The following is a 20,146-nucleotide window of genomic DNA, read 5'->3' as shown; positions in this document are numbered from 1 at the left end:
TTTGTAAACACAAATTAATCATGTTCAGAGTTTTAAAATGTAGCAGTAATGTGTAATAAAACTTATTATCAGCATACAAATGTTAATATGATTATTTCTTTTAGGTTAAAAGAGACAAATTTACAGTTATTTCACTAAACTCTGCAAGGTTCTGAAACAAAAGAACTTATTGAATTTAATATATTTCTCATAAAAGTGTCTCCAAAGTATTAATTTCATGCTTGACACAACTTTTCATAGGCTTTGTGATTTTATGTCTCTGATTTACAACAGGCTAGTTTTGTTGGACAATAAACTCTCAATTGCAGAAATTTTAAAACTGAAAGGAGATTTCTTTTTTTAAATTTAGCAAGGATGTTTGATTGGTTCAATATGAAATATGAACCTCGAAGTGAGTTCATTTTGCCAATAATAATATAGCTACAATAGTTCTATATTTATTAGTAAGAATGAGATATAAGATAAATAGTCTTTATTTTTAACTTAGTGGATTTATGTGTAATGGAATAAAATCTTAGTAAGATAATCAAGAATTTAGGAATTCTTATCCTTTTCATTAACATACAGAAACAAAAATAACTTAAAAATTAGTGTTAGTTGATACAAGAGCAGTTCCTAAACTTGTAACAGTACTTAACAGACATAGGCAACAGCCTGGCTTTGTTGTAAAAGGTACATTTTCTAAAAGAAATTATATGTGAATGATGATGAAACTGTTGCAAAGTGATTGTTTAGTTCAGTGACTACTTCAAGTGATATCAGTAACAAAGAAAATAACAGAGAAAGTGATGAGTTAAAAATAAATCCCATCTTCTTAACAAATATGAAAAAAGCCAATACAAATAATGGCTTTTCAAGTGCATTCTGTCTGCTAGCTTATGAACAAATCAATTGAAAGACTTCTGCTCATAAAATTCCTTACAAGTTGGAATAATAACCTAGCAAAATGATCCATGTAACTCTCATCCTATAGTGCTTTTAATACAGGAGTCACTGTGCCTACAGTATGTATTGAGTGACAGTGCGTATTTGTTGAAAGAAGACTCTTATGGTTATTTTTTTTTAATAAAATAGATCATAACCAGTTTCAAAAGATAGGGATCTCTTCACTGTGGAAGGTCGACGCATAACCAGAATTTTAATTAAAAAATTTCCTCCTTATAAAAACTATGATTTCTCGCTCAGCGCCTCCCCGCGGGTTTGCGACGTTAGCGACCATTGCGCCTGCGCGCGCGTCAGCGGCTAGGCTGGGGCCGTGGCGGCTCGTGCCGGGTGATGCTAGGCGGCTCCGTGGGCTCCAGGCTGTTGCGGGGTGTGGGTGGGAGTCGCCGGCAGTTCGGGTCGCGAGGTGTCCGCGGAGGTGGCGCAGCCATGGCGGCAGGGGACAGCATGGCACAGCGAATGGTCTGGGTGGACCTGGAGATGACAGGATTGGACATTGAAAAGGACCATATTATTGAGATGGCCTGTCTGATAACAGACTCTGATCTTAACATTTTGGCTGAAGGTCCTAACCTGATTATAAAACAGCCAGATGAGTTGCTGGACAGCATGTCAGATTGGTGTAAGGAGCACCATGGGAAGGTAACATTAGCAAATAACAAGATTGCTGCTTTGGGGAACAGTAACAAGCTTATTGCGCTCACATCTGAATCCTAGACCATTGTTGGATGTTATTTAAAAAGAGGGTTAGAGGAAGATTGCTTGGCAAGCCTGGGAAACTGCTTGCTTTTTACTTTTCATCTTTTGGACCTCTCGAGATCATCTTCTCCTGAATGTCCTCTTTTTTCTCTCCTATATTCAGTCTGTGGCGAACGCATTGTGGATTGTCAAGTATTACTCAAGTCAGTCTTTTGGATGAGGTTAGACATCAACTCTCAGAGAAGGGGGAATGCTGCTGTCCTCTTAATAGTTGTTTCTTCCCAGAGGTTATATCCTTGGACTTTGAGCACCATCTTTTTTGACTGTGTGGAAATGCTATTAACAATCAGGAACATAACTTATTGGCTTGGATTAAGAAAAATTTGGTGAAAAGATGGCAGTTTCAATTTGAACTTGAGTTCTAATAATGGTCCATCTGTGGTGATACTTGCCCATTTTTGAAGTAAAGTTTCATTTCTGGATACCTTTGAAAACTGACTTCATGTGTTTCTGCTGGGGGCTGGGAATTCTCTCTTGCAGTCTGGTTTTACCAAGGCAGTGAAGGAGAGTACAATTACATTGCAGCAGGCAGAGTATGAATTTCTGTCCTTTGTACGACAGCAGACTCCTCCGGGGCTCTGTCCACTTGCAGGTAAAATCCAATCCTATGAATATCTTGTAGATAGTCTTCCATTGTAGTGATTCAAGAGACTGCAATTCCAGAAATACCAGCCAAGCCTATCTATATCTTCTATTTACTCTGATTTGGATTATTTATCTTTTGTGTTCAAGTTTCCTTGTATAGTTCACAACATGAATATTAGGAAAATGCGCTGAAATAAGACATGAGAAGTTAGAAATAAACTCAGTAAAAATTTCTCCATATTTTTATGATGAAAGAATTTTTGACATAGAAAAGTTGGACTGAGTAATTGTTAAATGTGTGCCTGTTGGTTGTACCTATTTTTTTTTATATTTGAAAATAAAGTGTAGGTGTTATGACAATTCATTTCTAAAAACTTCATGGAGCATCTCCTAAGAATAAGGATATTTTGTTATGTAACACAGTATCATTATTGCATTGAAAAGAATTAGAACCATTTAATAGTATCACGTGATGTCTAGTCTACATTCAGAGTTCCCTAAAATGTCTAATTGTTTTTGAACCAGGATTCAGTCAAGGCTCATGCGTTTCATTTTGGTTATTATGTATCTTTAGTCTGTTAACCCAGAACTGTCCACCTATCTCTATTTTTTTTTCCCTTGTGACATTGATTTAAAAGAGACCAGGTCAGTTCTACCAGGATTTTTAAAGCAGCAACTTTGTAAGAGGGGTGATAATGTTCTGTGGAGGTGTATTTGCATTTGTATATGTCCATTGATGTGGTAACTGACACTTTTCTGGATCATTCACAAGGAAAGTTTTGGCATTAAGTCTTAGAATTACATTGTGTAAAAGTTCTTCAGCCAATGTAGTTGATACCTATTTTAAAATTCTTATTTAAATTTAGTGTTTTAAATATAAATTACTGTGTGGAAACATAAATGTGGATGTGATTTGTTATAAAAATTGGAATGTAAATAAAGGCTTATTTATTTACATGAAAAAAAATAAAAAAATAAATAAAAACTATGATTGGCCTTTAGAGAAAATCTATCCTTTAGTTTTATATTGGAGATGTGTGTAATAAAAATGAATCCCTCTTTTGCTTGCAAAGTTTAAATATTTGAAGAAAACTCTCTTGAGTAAATGTTGTAGAGATACCAATTTATGATTTCTCTGCACTATACCTTTGGCCTCATTCCCCACACACCCTATTTCACAACATTACCCAGATTTTTATGGTAGGAAAGTTTTCAAAACCAGAGAAAATTTACCTAAACATAGATATGTGTTGTATTTTCTGATCACATAAATTTTGCCAGCAAATGTTAGAGACCACATCTTTTTACCCAGAGGCAAGGATTATGGGACCAATTGAAAAGTTAGCCACAGACCCAGTGTGCATTGCTCAGTATGAAAGCAATTATTACTTACCTTAGAGATCAAATAACTTTCTACTGAAAGGATATTTATGGTAACCATGAAAGACTAAATATAAAGGATCTTCCAATCTTTGTTAGCTATCACAATTGGCCCAGATTCTTTCATGACCCTATAAAGAAGAGGATCCTCATAATGCCAAGATTAACTTTGATCTAATGGTATGGTGTTTCTAGGCCTAAATTTGTCAAAAAATACGTAAAAAAGTGAATTCCCTCACACATTTATTTTGGGGATAGTATTTATATCAATTGCACGGCAATCACAACTCTCCTTAAATCTTGTCTTCCCAACTTCAAATTAAAATTCCATTTGGCTCTCATACTTGTCTGCTAGTCTAAAGTAGGATAGGGTAATATAAGAGCAGAAGCTCTAGTGTCAGAAGAGAAATTGATTGCAGTCCTGTCCCCAAAGGAAACATTCTGTATTCAAATTTAAGTTTTTTGAGAAGAGCCTCACTTCTCAAAAAACATTTAAGAGTGTGCCTCCTGTGGCTGGGGTTATAGCTCAGTGGTAGAGCACTTGCTCAGCACACATGAGGCACTGGGTTTGACCCTCAGCACCACATTTAAAAAAAATAGATAAAGAGTATGCCTACTGATTTCCATTGAATCTTTAATTAGAATAGGAATCAGTAAATAAAGTTTTGGGGCCAGATTCTCCCACCCCAATTTTTAAATGGCTGGTGAACAATGATTTTACTTTTTTGTTTGTTTTTTTTATTTTTCAGTACTGAAAATCCAACCCAGGCCTCTAGCATGCTAAGCAAATGCTTTACCACTGCACTATATCCCCATTTTTTTGAATTTTAATTTGAGACTAACTTGCATAGGCTGGCCTCAAACTTGCAATCATCCTGCCTCAGTCTCCTGATTATCTGGAATTATAGCCATAGGCCAATCCTCCCTGACCACCTTTCCTTTTTAAAATTGTTGGAGAAAATATCAAAATACTTATATTCTGTAAAACATGAAAATTTTATAAATTTCAGATTTCATTGTGTGGAAATAAAGATTTATTGGGATATAACTGTAAAAAAAATCAAATTTAAGTTTTTGCAGGTATAAAACAAAAAGAGCAATGCTATTAGGTACCATTTGGGGCATGACCAAGAGTCAGTCACCTTCTGCCAAAGAACAATGCTGCCTGAATGCCCAACCCATTTTTAGTGTTTTAAAACACAGTTATGCAGATTCCCTTGATCAGATATTTTGAGGCTGGCAGGATTATGAAATGTGTCTCATCAATTCCAAGACTCATCATTTTGTTCAAATTTGTAACATTTCTAAATTTGAGGTATATTTTCAAATCAGAGTTAGCTGAAGATATTTCTTCATTTTTTCTTGCATAAACAATGGTGTTACCCTGCTGAGCATCATCACTGGAGAGGATATCGAAAACCTGGGCTTTAACTGAAATTTTTTATGACAAATGTAGTACCATTAAGACAAAGATTAATTGAGCTGTCTTTTGATTAAAATCTGTCTTACTGGGGCTGGGGATATGGCTCAAGTGGTAGCGCGCTCGCCTGCATGCGTGCGGCCCGGGTTCGATCCTCAGCACCACATACAAACAAAAGATGTTGTGTCCGCCGATAACTAAAAAATAAAGTATTAAAATTCTCTCTCTCTTTCTTTCTCCCCTCTCTATCTTTAAAAAAAAAACTGTCTTTCTGTATATGATGTTGATTCTTGGCAAAATATGTCAGCAGAAAACTGAAATGCAGATTTTGTTATAGTTTTTTTTTCCCCTCAGAATTATTAAACAGATGATTTGGGCAAATTCTGTCTTGATGAACTTGGTGAACTTAAATCAGCTGTGAGAGATATGAACAGTTTTGTTGTGCTGATCACATCTACCCTCTGACCCAGTATGAGGTTAGGAAGCAAAAGCTGATCATCAGCATGATTTTTTAAGAGTGGTCTCTTGGGTGACAATCAGATGCCTTCTGAGGACACTCACAAACATTTCATTATTATCACCTATCAAACTTTATTAGTTTTTAGAGAAAGGAAGCAATTTACATAAAGCAGTTGTGAAGTCTTAGGTACACAGTAGGCCTTCAAGAATTATTTTCACCATAGAATTGTCATTCTCTGAATTTATTTTAAGTTGACTAAGCATAACAATGTATGGTAGCCAGAACCAATAAGATTTCTAAGTGTGGTTCTCACTTCCTCAGTTGGTTTCTATAGTTTTGTTTATAAAACACAAGTTCCCATTAGCTCTGGTGGAGTGACATCTTATGATTGATTCCTACTGATCTCACTGGCAAGCCAAATCTGCCATCTATTTTACTAATAACTAAGTGATCCATTCTTTTGAATGGTTGATATTTTGGATTAGGACACAGGACTTTACATTTATCACTATAAAATGCTCATTAATTTTGTTCTTTCTCTCTTTGTTGCCGAAATGCTGTGAACTCTTCTTTTCTATAAAGTAATTGTCATGATTCTCAACTTTTTGGCATACACAGACATTAACTACTTTACAGATTTCAACTTACCAGTTAAACTGGTCTCAACTACAGAAATGGGACTGAATCTAGAACTCAGGTTCCAGAACTGTGAAAAATAAATTATTGTTGTTTCTAAGCCTCCTAGTCCATAGTATTCTGTTATAGCTGTCTGAACAAACAGGACATCTCTAGTAAGTGATATGTGAAGGAGGTCCATCTTTTCATTACTCAAAAACACCTTGTTCTGTATTAATTGGCCTCTGGGTCTAATAACAAAGGATTGCATGAGTGAAGTTAAGAAATTAAATACATTATATTTGAATATATTCCTAGAAGCAAAACAAAAAGCAGGAATAAAAAAATACATTTATAGAAGTCACTGCAGAAAATTTTGAGAAGAAATTATTTGAAAATAAAAGGTTCTCAAGAACACTTATAATAAAAAATAACTTTGCCTTAAATATCAGAGGATTTTTATTATTTTACTTCATATAACTTTTTTTTACTGATTTCAGAATCTATTATGAGCTAGATGTGGTGGTGCATGTTTATAGTCCCAGTTAATTGGGAAACTGAGTCTAAGGGATCACCTGAGGCTAGGGGTTTACGCCCAGCCTGAGCAGCATAGTAATATCTCCTGAAATCAAAACAAACAAAATTCAGAAATAATACTAATCAAGACATTGTGGTATTGATATAAATATAGACATATAGACTGATGGAACAGAATTGTTAGTCCAGAAACTCTCATATTTTTAGTGAATTTATTTGAAGGTAATTAAGTGAGGATCAAAAAAAAAATCTTTAAAGAATGGTGCTGGGACAAGTGACCATGGATCACTTGACTCTATTTTATTCCGCTTAGCCCACTTCACATATTTTGCATTCCTGACTTAGGCTCCTACACATCAGGTTTTTGAACATTGATCTACCCAATCACCCATTGCTCAGATTCAATAAGCCATTTCCTTTGTGTCTTAGTTACTTTAAGTACTGCTCTAACAGAATACCTGAGACTGGGTAACTTATAATGAATGAAATTTATTGGCCCACAGTTTGGGAGGGCAAAAAGTTCAATAGCAAGACACCAGCGTCTTGTGAGAGCCTTCTTTCTGGGTGATAACATGGGAGATATCACATAACAGAAGGAGAGAACAAGAGGGGTGAACCCACTCCTGAAATAATGGTATTAGTCCATTTATGAGGGCAGAGACCTTATAAACAGTATACCCCTTAAAGATTTCATCTATTCTTTTTTTAGTACATTATTGATTCTCATTTTGACATAGTTATACAAGCATAAAATATAGTTTGCTCTAATTCAGTTCCCAATAGTTTCCCTAGTATTTTCAAGGTCCTGGGTTCAATTTCTGGTACTAAAGAAAGAATTTTTTAAAAAAGTAAGTGGACAGTGGGCATTTCTGATTTTACAATTTTTGAATTCCTTAACATTTACGTGATCTTTAAAAAAAATGTAGGTATTTTTTCAAGTGTAAAATGGGAATAACAAAAGCCCAGCCTCAAAAAGTTGCTTTTGAGGAATAAGTAACAGTACATTCTCTTGGAACACTCCCATACACGCTGTTATTTCTTGTTGTGCAGTGAACATTTTCTTAACAGATTTGTGATATTCAGGAAGCCTTAAGCAAAACTATGACAAAATAAAATACTTTTTTCCATCCTCCTACTATTCCCTATTTTAGTTCTAACTTAACACTTACATGTTATTCTTATCCTTTCCCTCAAGAAACCCCACAAGTTTTCCTCAGTCTCACATTATAATGTTTAATCAAGTTCTATCTTCCTTGGATAAATCGCCTACATCTAAACTTCCCACTCTTCAATTTTGATCCTAATATGTCTACCCCAATTTCCCATTTCCTCTGAAGCTTATGATACTAATTCCACTGGTTAAAAAAAATGTGCTTTACACATGAGCAAGAAAGTTAGTAATTTACATGTGTGAAGTTATTGAGGTCTTTTGAAAATTCAAATTTATATGCACACACACACACCTATGTGTACTCTTTATATATATATATATATATATATATATATATATATATATATATATATATATCTAATATACACTCAATCAAATAATCAAATTTTTTTTGTTATACCACATATGCTTCTAAGTCATAATAGGAATATAAAAGTTGGTATTAGCCCCATCCTGATAAAATAACTTTTAAAGCATTCACAATATAATTTAATAAAAGATGTATTCAAAAATTAATTTTAAAATATTGCACTATTAAGGTATGGTGGAATATGCCTCTAATCTTAGCTCATAGGAAAGCAGGAGGATCAGAAGTTTAAGGCCCTGAGTAAATCAGCAAGACCCTGTCTTAAAATAGAAAATAAAAAAGGCTGGAGATTCAGCTAGTGTTTAACCTCCCTTGGCTTCAATCCTGGTACAAAAAAAAGTATTGCCCATGTTCATAGTTTCATATATCTTATATGAATATTCTTAATTAAAAATGGAAATGTTTTATCAATAATTACATATAGTGTGCTCTCTAAATGCTTTTATTTTCTGGTTAAAGATTTCATGAAGAAGACTAAAATAAAGTATCAGCATATGTTGATTTCATTAAATAGTAGCTGGAGCACTTTCCCCCTCTGTGTGCAAAATGAATGTGCTATGAGAACAGTTGCTAGAATTTGATAAAGCAATTAGAACATAAGTCATGAGAACATAAATATTATAGGAACATTACATATCATACAATTATGACATACATTCTTTCCACAAATGAATAAGATAGTTCAGGGGTTACTGACATTAATGCATTCTGAATAATTTGTAATTTCTACCATCATAATGTATAGTACTTTCAGTTTTTTTCTTTAACGTATAAATACATTTGTATTAACTTGCTAGTTAATGGATTGGAAAATAGTACAATAAAGTAGGCAGAGAGGCATAGCTGTTAAACTTCTTTTTTTTTTTCAGCCAGTGATGATGAGATATTATTGTGAGAGAATTCTTACATAAAACACTTTTTAAAAATACCTCTACTCTTTTATTGACTTGTTTCAATTCCAAATTAGTATCTTTTGAAATCTCTAGCAGGTAATTACATGCATTTATTGTGAATTATTTTTCTGCATTCTTTCAACGAGAATTTATTAAACATGTTGAACACTTATATTGCAATAGGAAATACATCTGTATATACATACATTTCAATACACATCTTGAGGTACTAAAAGTATGTAGACATATACAGAATACAAAACAGACACACATGCAAATACCTATTAATAAGAAAACTTCATAATCTGAATATTTTATTCCTGGAAATCTAATAAACATTCTACAAACTAGAAAACTAATTTATAATAAATAAATATTTATTGTTAGGAAATTTGAAAGTAAATAGCCTTTAGTCATAAAATATTTGAATGAACTTCATTATCCCACATACTACATACTGGGGTGGTTATACAGCAATAAGAGCCATAACAGCAACAAAGACACTATCTATTACAATTACCTTGTTTCTTATTATTTGAGTGGGGGGGTGCAGGCAGTGTGTACTAGAGATTGAACTCAGGGGCACTGAACCACTGAGCCACATCCCCCTCCCAATTTTGTATTTTATTTAGAGACAGAGTCTTCCTGAGTTGCTTAGTGCCTCGCTTTTTTCTGAGGCTGTCTTTGAATTCAGGATGCACCTACCTCAGCCTCCCAATCCACTGGGATTACAGGAGTGGGCCATTGTACCTGGCTACCTTGTTTCTTTATTAAAGGAATCATTTTTTATCCTTCCTGTCTACAGGTAGTTCCAATTACCATCAGATTACTTCCTGTTTTGATCACCATAATTTATTTCATATAATATATATGATTGCTTAGAGGAGTTTGGGTTCACAGAAAAATTGAGAAAAATGCATTGAGTTTTCATATATTCACTATCTCACACATGCATAGTCTTTCTCATTATAAACATAACCTAAAAGGTTAGCACATTTATTACAATTGATAGACCTATTTTGACACATCACTATCACCAAATGCTTGTAGTTTACAAAAGGGTTCTCACTTGGTATTTTACATACTATGAGTTGATAGATGCTTGTGAATGTGTATTTGGTATTATTATACCAAATATCTTCATCCCCCACCAAAAAATTCCTGTACTCTTCCTTTTCATAGTTTTCCCTGCTTATTTCATGCCAACTACTAAACATTTTATAGTCTCCATAGATTTCCTTTTCCAGAATATCACATTGTTGAAGCAATACAGTACATAATCTTTCCATATTGGCTTCTTTCACTTAGTAATGTACATTTGAAATTCTTTCTTGTTTCACAGTCTGATAGCTCATTTATATTTAGCAATCAATAATATTTAATTGTCTGAATGTACCATATAGTTATTTATCCATTCATCTATTACAGAGCATCCTGGATGCTTACAAGTTTTGGCAATTATAAATAATGCTGCTGTCAACATCCAGGTACAGTTTTTCATATAGATATATTTTTTCCACATTTTTGTAAATGTTTAGAAATACATATGATAATAGTATGTTCAGTATGTTCAACATTTACTATTCCACTTCCATCAGTAATAGGTAAGTAATAGGTAAGAGTTCCTGTTGCCTTACAACCAGGCATATAGTGATGGATTTTGGTTATTCTAACAGGTGTTCAGAAATTCCATGGGCTTTCAAATGCAAATACTTAATTTTATCAAAGGACAGTGATCCAGGGGTAGACTGTGCTCAAATGTGGCCTTCCTCACCTGAACAATATATGGGGTTTGAAAAAAATTCAAACATATTTTGTATGAGCTATTCAAAGTTTAAGTTTTTAGAAGATATTTTCAAAATTCAGTGAATGTTTTATCCCCATCTTAGACTGATCTCCCACTCTCTTTGATTTCCTCTGGGTAGAGAGTTTACAATATTTTAACATTCTGAAGTACTGTCAATGTTATGCTTCTACTTTCAAAATTAGAAAACTGTATTTTACTTTCTAACTACAGTTTATATTTAGGATTACTTTCCTTATGTTTACTATAACTATTTTGTCTGTTGACACTTTTAAAAAGGAAACTATCTATGATTGCAAATATATATTTTATGTGAATATATTTTGAAGAGAAGTTGAACCCTTGTTGTCTGAACAGTTGTGAAAGACACAGTAATGTGAGAAACACCATACATTGATTGCTAATTTTATTGTTGTTTAAATATTCTTAAATTCTAAAGATTTAACTTTATATTTATTGATTTTATCAAAACATTTTAAATAACTTCTGTCCTTGGCATTCCATTTGTGATGATTTTGAAATATTTTCTTTAACATTCTTTTTCCGTTTTACTGATAGTGAATAGTAACTTCTCTTATAATCCAATTTAAAAATTTTTATATCATTCTATTTTTTAGTTTAGTTTTGTTTGACATGTATTAATTCTACATATTAATAGTGTTAATTGTGATATGTCCACCCAAGCAAGCCCTGTATACTAATCTCTTTTATGGTGCATGGTACTGAGGATTGAACCCAGGGGTGCTCTGCCACTGAACTACATCTCTAGAACTTTTTATTTTACTTTTGTATTATTTTATTTTGAGACAAGGTCCTGTTAAATTGCAGAGGTTGGCCCCTTCTTCGTCCTCTCCTGTGGCTGGAATTACAAGCATGCCCCACAATGCCCAACTCCAACTTCTATTTTTAATAGTTATTCGGCTGGGCATGATAGCCTTTAATAATGTTCTGATTCTGAAGATAACTTTTTATGACCTCCATCACAACAGTTGACAAGACTGCTTCTCCTCTTATTGTTATTTTTTGCACATGCATTATTATCACTTAATAATTACTCTGTTGATGTCATCTGTTTTTGTTCTGTATTCTCACTGTGATGTTTAGATGTAGATTTACTTTAATTCTTCCTGAATACATCATTTTAGAATCATTTTCTAAGTTCTTATTAATTATTCTGTCAATACTATCTCTTCATTTTCTTGAAATTTTCATTTCAAAATTTCTATTAAGTATATGTGGATTATGTAATTCCATTCTTAATATGCCTTATTTTTCAACATGCTAGTTTTGATAGATGGAACCATCATATGATTTTCTACAATTACTTCTTCTAATTAATTGATGCTTTCTTCATCAATGTGTAATTTTTCTTGCCAAAATGAACATTTAGTTCAAGTTCCAAAAATCATGATTTTGTTTTATTGCCACAGATTATGAGATTATTTCTATTGGGTTATTAATTGCTATGGTTTGAATTTGGTTTGTCACCTCTGAAACTCATGTTAGAATTACATTGTCATTTCAATGGTGTTGGGAGTTATGGGCTTTAAGAGGGTTTCATGCAGAACTGAAATGATTCTCATGGATTAGACTGGACACCATGAGCTTTCTGTTATTATAAATTCAGGTTTCCCTTTGTATATTGTGTCTTTGGCATGTGTCCACTTCCCTTCCTCTTTACACTATGTTTGAATGGAGGCCAATGTCATGCTATTGGACTTCCCAGCCTCCAGAACTATGAGCCAAAATAGATCCCTAGTCTTTATAAATCATCTAGTCCAGGTAATCTTTTAAAACAGACTAGATCCTCAGTCAACACAGAATATTTTTTTACATCCTTATATGTTTGTCATTTTTGGATTGTGAAACAACTATTGGACAGATTTATTTTGGAAGCATCAAGGATACCAAATGAAAAATTGTGTTTTCAGCATAACTTTTCATTTGTTTATACTATGCATCTCATAAATAGCATCATTTTGAAGTTAATTTCTTATCCTAGTGGCTACCAGATGATATTAACTGTGTAAATAAGATCTCCAAACTACACGAGGCACAAATTGGTGGATTAAATTCTTAAATGTTGTCTTTTTAATTCTGTTTCAAGCAGAATATATGGAAAGTGAAGTATTTAGAACTATTTGGCAGAATATGAAATATATATATATATATATATATATATATATATATATATATATATATATATATATATATATAAAATTTATAGTCTTTGGTTTTATTAACTTTGGTGTATCTTCCAGGGGTACAAATTTATGTACAACAGGAAATGAAAATATATCACAGAGATCCAGAGACTTGGCCTGAAATGGACATTTAATCCATAACCTCTAATTTGGAAGATCAGCATTTCCTGCCAGTCCCACACTAAAGAAAATCTCACTATCAAATTTCCAGTTTATCATCCTGCTTGGCTTTTATCAAATGATTTCATTCTTTCTAGTTGTTCTCTGAGCACATAATATTATTTTGTGTTTAATGACTGCATTCATACAAGTTTCAAACACCTTTTTTTTACATGTCATTTAGTTTTCCACAATTCCAAAATCAGAAGTCAGAGTTTAATCCAAATAATTATTATTATTTTAATTATTCTTGTAACTACTTAAACATATGAAGGGCCTATGCTCATGATGAGAAAATGTATCATGATCTTAGTAAAATTTTCTAAAATTTGAATAGCAAGGAATTTCTTTTCTTTTTACTACTGTAATTACTCTTTCCCCAAGTAGTCTAAACTACAGGGATTCTTAATAGAAATGCAAATAAAGGAAATCACAACACTATTACCCAACTCTCAATTCCTATCATACATGTGATATGAAGAGTGTGACTCCATGTCTGTGAAGTTTAACTATTGAAAACTTTCAAGACTGATTCCTCCCATTTTTCCTTCTGCTCCTTATCTGGTCAAGCTAACATCAAAGCTCTGCTACTCCCTTTATACCATCAGCTAGGAGTTCAAACCACACAAGATGGCTTACACCTGATGTCTATGTTATATCTCCTGATGTCTATGTCTTTTTCCCTCACAACTGCACACCCATTCCTATTAATCCTCTTCACAAATCTCTTTCAAACCCAATGCTAATTCATAGCTCTGGCCTCTGTTGCAGATCACTCTTTTCCTGTCCCACTCACAGACATTGAAAAAACTTCAAAACTGAGTTTTTCTGCCTCGTCTTACAGCCCTCAAATCCATTCTCCATACTGAAGCTAAAATGAGTTTCCCAAAACAGAAATCCAACCACATCATTCTCCTGATAAGGATCCTTTAATTCTTCTTTTGATTTTCAAGATTGAGCTAAATAGCTTGAAACATAAATGTTCTAATAATCTGAGCATTGTTCACCTCTTGAAACACTGAACCCTTCATTCCTACATAACAGAAAGCCTCAGTTACCTGCAGTTCTTCAAACTTGCTGCCTTGTCTCATGCCTCTGGCCCCTGCTGGATGCATCTTCACCCCTCCCCCACCCCTACCACTGAAGATGCCATCTCCCAACTCTTCTAACCCTGTTCATTTCTTCATGACCCAGCTCAGACAGCAAACCTTTAAAGAAACCCCCTCAGTCCCTTCCCTCCATCATGAGCAGCCACAGTCTAAATGTGTGTGCCTCTTCTTAACTCTCATGGCCCCTTAAGTATTAATTAGAAGCATTCATGCTATTTTATGTAATTGTCAGCTAGGTCCACTCCCCCACTAACCTGGGATCTTTGGGGTAGCCGCTTTATTACTACATTGTGCACCTTCAGTAAGTGTGAGGAACTCCATAAAAGTTCATTAATGGACTGAATGGCGAGAAATGGGTAGAGAAGTTCCAAGTCATAGGGAGTCTCTATCAACATTTATTTAATACAGGTCTTGTTTAGAAATGCAAAGATAAGCTTTATTTTTTAGAACAGTTCCTGGTACATAGGAGAGATTCACTGCTTTAGTAGATAACAAAAAACTTTCTGACATTCTTCCTGGATACTGATATATGCATTGATTTCTCTATGGAGGACCAAAACTTGTGTTGATACACACACACACACACACACACACACACACACACACACACACACCACACATGTCTTTGCTTAGCCAAAGACACTACTTTGGCAAGGATCAAATTCAACACAAAATACTCTAAAAAATAAAAACATAATCCCTGTTCAAATCAGTGGTTCTGAAAATTTACGCTTTTATGAAGAAATAAAAGAAGGAAAACATATCAGTTGGTGTAGCATGGTAGCTATCAATTACTGGCTATTGAGGACTTAAATACAGGTTATCTGAATGTATAATATTTCCCTGGTAATTTTGATATTGATTACATGTTGAAACCTTAAATTTTGTATATTTAATGAAATTAAATACTTTGCTGAAATGAATTTCACCTATTTTATTTATGTCAACATTGTCTCAATGTTGTTTCCGAAAACTTTAAAAGTGCAACATGGCTCCTGTTATATTTTTATAGGATAGTACTGATTTGGGAACTAAGGAACATGCTCTTATTACTACACTCTTCTTTGTGTCAAAGTTTCGTAGGTTGTGACAATGGGATCCTTTTTATTTAAAGAAACCTTATTCAATTTCACGTTTCTAAATGAGCTCACCCAAAGCGTCTTCGTTCAAAACATCGCCATCTACTGAGAAAATATCATAATAGCTTCGAAAGTAATCTCACTGTTTTTCATGGCACAGGAGTCCCTTTCCAGCTCATATGAACAATTCAACAAAAATATAGTGGATCCATAGTAAGAGCGTAATCAGAGCTTCTGTCTTTCAACGTCTGGTGACTTTTTGCACACAACAGCCTTCCTTCCCTGCCTCTTTGTGTTGATCAGCATTGAACAGCACACAGAGCATGATAGCCTGGGCCCAGACATCTGAGCGGGCCCAGTGGAGAGGTAGGGGGACATAGGTAGAGATGAACATCTACTGTAGGGAAGCTGGTGATTCATGGAGCGTTCTCCTTGCTCATCAATCCTACTTTGAAGTGTGGCAAGACTTAGAGCCTGCCTCTACCACTGAGAATATTTTAAATGCTTCCAGGCGAAATCTCTAGAGAAATCTTTCTCTTGAACACATTTTAAACATCCTCAACCTCGATCCAATTCCTCAAGGGTGTTTTGGAGCCTTTTCCCAGTGCCATGCTGGCAGCAGCCACCGCTGCAGAGCTGGGGGACATGAGGAGGGAGTTCAAAGAGACACATGCCTTCCTCTGATGGAGAAGCTTCAAAGATACCTGTCCTCCTCCTCAAATCATATTCAGAATAACACTAGAAACAGAGGAGACAGTCTATGTCACTCTATGGAAACATATTCTCAAAAATTGCATCAGCTTTTTAAAATTCATTTTTAATTGATATACAATAATGGTACATTTTATGGAGTACAGTGTGATAATTCAATACATATAAACAATGTATAATGGTCAAATCATGGCAATTAGCATCTCCATCTCCTTAAGAATTTGCCTTTTTCTTTGTTTGGAGCCCTTGAATTCCTCTCTTCTAATTCTTTATAAAACATAGAATAAGTTGTTATGAACTGTGGCCACTCCACTATGCTGAAAAACACTAGAATTTATTCCAGCTTTGTGTTATTTTGGAATCTATTATCTGTCTTCCCTCCAGCTCCTCTCTCTCCTGCCCATTCTAGTCACTAGTAATCACAATTGTATTTAATTTTCATAATATTAATTTATTTTAGTCTCTACAAATACATAAGTGGTGCAGTACTTATCTTCCTATGTCTAACTTATTTTTTTAAGGAGCACTTTTTAATTGATTATATCTTAAGAGCCATTTACTAATCAAAATAACCTGATTATTCATATTAATCAAAAGAATTTAACACTGGCCATCTTAGTTAATTATACATGTATACCTGTGTGTGTGTGTGTGTGTGTGTGTGTGTGCATGCTTTAACTCTCTCTCTCTCTCTCTCTCTCTCTCTCTCTCTCTATATATATATATATATATATATATATATATATATATATATATATTCCACTCCAAACATTGAGCATTCATTCTGTGAAACAGAATTACAAGTGATTCTGATCATTTTTATTTTCATGATTGTTTATATTTTCTAAGTTTTTTTTTTTTTTTACAATTAACATGCATTACTCTGGGCAATAAAATATTTAAAGATGTTATAGAAGAAAAAAGGAAAGAAAGGAATAGAAGAAAATGTAAGAGAGAAGGGAGGTAGAAACAGAAAGAGGAAAAAGGAGGGGGTGGGAGAGGAGGATAAGAAGGAGGAGTGGGAACCACTATCTTCACAAAAGGACTTCAGTCTTTGTCACAAAGTCCCCCATCCTCTCAGACAGCTTGGCGAAGAATTCTAGGAAAACCTATAATGCTCTTACATGTCCGTGCATCCCCTCTCTTATTTCACACTAAAGATATTGTCCCAGAAGCAGTGGCAGTATTACATGTAATAAAGATTTTGTGTGCATGTATGTATTTATACTTATTCAGGATAAAAAGCTGTTCAGATTCTTACAATATTCCCAATTTTAAGGTCATTCTAGAAACATTTTTTTGCATTGATTTTAATTCTGCTTCCCAGCTCAAACTTCAGCTGCTCTCAAGTGATAATTTTCAGAATAACAACAAAATTAATAACCAAGCTCGGCAGACACACAAAGATGTTTCTATGGCCATTGAAAATCAATACTTTCAAAAATGATATCCATCTGGTAACTAATGAATAGTATTGCTGGGAGAAAACAGAATCTGCTCAAAACTCAATTTATATACATGCATTTCAAGTTTTTAAAATGCACTTAATATTAGAATCCTCATCATGCACTGTGACCTGCCTTTGCACTAGCCACAGCTATATGAGAGGCAGATTTACATCCAAAGAACCGCCACTGACCATCTCCCAACCCAGGCCCAGACCCATGGGCTGAGCACCGATTTACGTTGATTGATGGCCTTTTGTCACTCTGTCTTATAGGTTGTGACCATTTGAAACTTCAAAATGGATGAAGTCAAACAGAACAGGCACTCCTGCCCAGTGAAGCAGAGATAGGGCTACAAGCAAGCATTCTGTCAAGAAAGAAAATGTTCTGCCCAAAATAATCTGTCAAGTTTTCAAATATTCTTACACTTTTCATAACCAGTGCATACCAAAGTATCTGCTATGAATGCAGACAAAACAAGTGAGAGTGCTTCCTTTACATATAATACACAAAATTTTAAAAATGAATTACCCATGCAGTTCTTTTAACCCAATAATTACACTTCTCAATAGCAGTTCTAGGTATTCTAAATACATAGAATAAAATTACAAGTTTTGATAGAGTACTTTTAAATTTTTTTTAGTTCTCAATGGATATTTAATTTAATTAATTTACTTACTTATATGTAGTGCCGAGGATCAAACCGAGGGCCTCACACATGCCAGGCAAGTACTCTACCACTGAGCCACAACTCCAGGCCCTGACAGAGTACTTTTAAAAGTTTTCTTAAAATAGAAAATTAGTTAGTTTATGATTAATTGAAAAAAAGGAAACTTAAGAAATTAATCCTTATAACCATTTTAGCTCAGTAATTATATTTTTATAAATTACTTCAAGATATAAGTAAGTAATGGGCTTCTTAGAGTGTGGTTTACAATTTTTAAAAGAGAATTATTTAGAAAAATATAATAATGCAAAATCACAAAATCATTAAACATCACACTTTAGAAGATTATTTAAAACATATAGTACTGGAAGTTCAGCACAGTGATAGAGCACTTATCTGTCATGTGCAGGGCCTTGAGTTTGATCCTCAGCACTACCACAAAAGAAAACCAACCAACCAACCAACCAATCAACACAAACAAAACCCCCTCTAAAATATATAGATAATTTTATGAGAAAAATATTTCCAAATTGATATCAATTTTATAATATATATATATATATATATATATATATATATATATATATATATATATATATAATTTAGGTAAGATTTATAAATTTAGTAACATACAGATATATATAGGTGGAAATGTAAATATAGGTACATTGAGGAAAATCACTATTGAATAATACATACAAAAATGTTCATAGTGAATGTCTAATAGTGTAATTGTGGATTTTTGTTTCCCTACAGATTTCTATATTTTCCCCAAATATTTATTTTAGAATGTAATGCTTTTTTGTGTTGTTGATTTTGTCTTGTGGTATTGGGAAACAAACCCAAAGCCTCACATGTGCTAGGTGAGCTTTCTACCACTGAGCTGCACTCTCAGCCCAACATATAATATTGAAGTCTTGCAGGCCACCATTATGTCAATATAAGCCTCTGTTTTTAGGGCATTGACATCCCTGTTTAGGCTGAAGAAATACTGAATCTCAGCATATTGCTTATTATAGCAATGTGTATTTCATGCCCAGGTAGCCTGAGCTCCGGCAGGCCATGGACTCAAGCCCTCATATAGATGAAGTGTCAGCAGAGGTCTGCCTGGGGTTACAGAGCAGATAGGGAAGGAGGCCTGCAATACTTCAATAGCATCATGCAGGAGTGTTTATGAACATTACAGTGCACAGATAGATCCACACTGTCAGTCACCAAGTATACATTTCTTAATCATAGTTGGAATAAGAGGGAACACTGGACACATTCAGGAGTATGAAGAGAGAGAAAAAAAAAACAAATCATGGAGATGGAAATTCCTTCAAAGCTTTTATCTTTACTTCTCCATATCAGTGAGCATGTCAGAAGTGGAAATGAGGGGAAATGCCTGGATTAATGTTTCCCCAGTACATCAAGAGGAGGAGGGTAAATTGGAAGCTGTGGGAACAGCTTCCTACCTTCGTGATGGACCTGAAGGAATAACATTCTTTCTCATCAGAGAGCAGCTTTACAATTCTTAAATCCCAAAATGTCATGTTTCACTAATCACAGTATCATCTCTGAGAATTATAATTCCTGAGCCTCTGAAATTTAAACTCAGGGTGTTGAACATTAACTGTGATTTTTTTTTAAACTGGATTACTTATTATTGCCCATTTGTGTTCTCCCTTTCTAGAACATTCTCCAACCTTTTCTGTCTCACTCTGTGACCTAGGAAGTTGATCCACACGGGGGCATCAATCAGCCTCCCTTTTGGTTTCAGCCAGAAACAGTGTCACCTAAAGACTGTAAGACAGAGGAGAGAGGTCGGGGTGTCTATCTGCTGCCCCTCCTGTACTA

The 20,146-nt window shown here is 34.2% G+C and overlaps 1 protein-coding gene across 1 annotated transcript; it reads left to right on the top strand.

Moving 5' to 3' along the window:
- The first annotated feature begins 1,275 nt into the window (after positions 1-1,275).
- LOC143386133 (oligoribonuclease, mitochondrial-like) lies at positions 1,276-19,827 on the top strand. The gene is made up of 3 exons (XM_076841434.2): positions 1,276-1,584; positions 2,182-2,293; positions 19,661-19,827. The coding sequence occupies exons 1-3, from the start codon at positions 1,276-1,278 to the stop codon at positions 19,825-19,827; spliced, it is 588 nt and encodes a 195-aa protein (XP_076697549.1).
- Positions 19,828-20,146: the final 319 nt, after the last annotated feature.

The sequence above is a fragment of the Callospermophilus lateralis genome, unplaced genomic scaffold (assembly GCF_048772815.1).
Source record: "Callospermophilus lateralis isolate mCalLat2 unplaced genomic scaffold, mCalLat2.hap1 Scaffold_113, whole genome shotgun sequence".
Taxonomy (NCBI): Eukaryota; Metazoa; Chordata; class Mammalia; order Rodentia; family Sciuridae; genus Callospermophilus; species Callospermophilus lateralis.
This window is presented reverse-complemented; position numbering and strand designations above follow the sequence as displayed.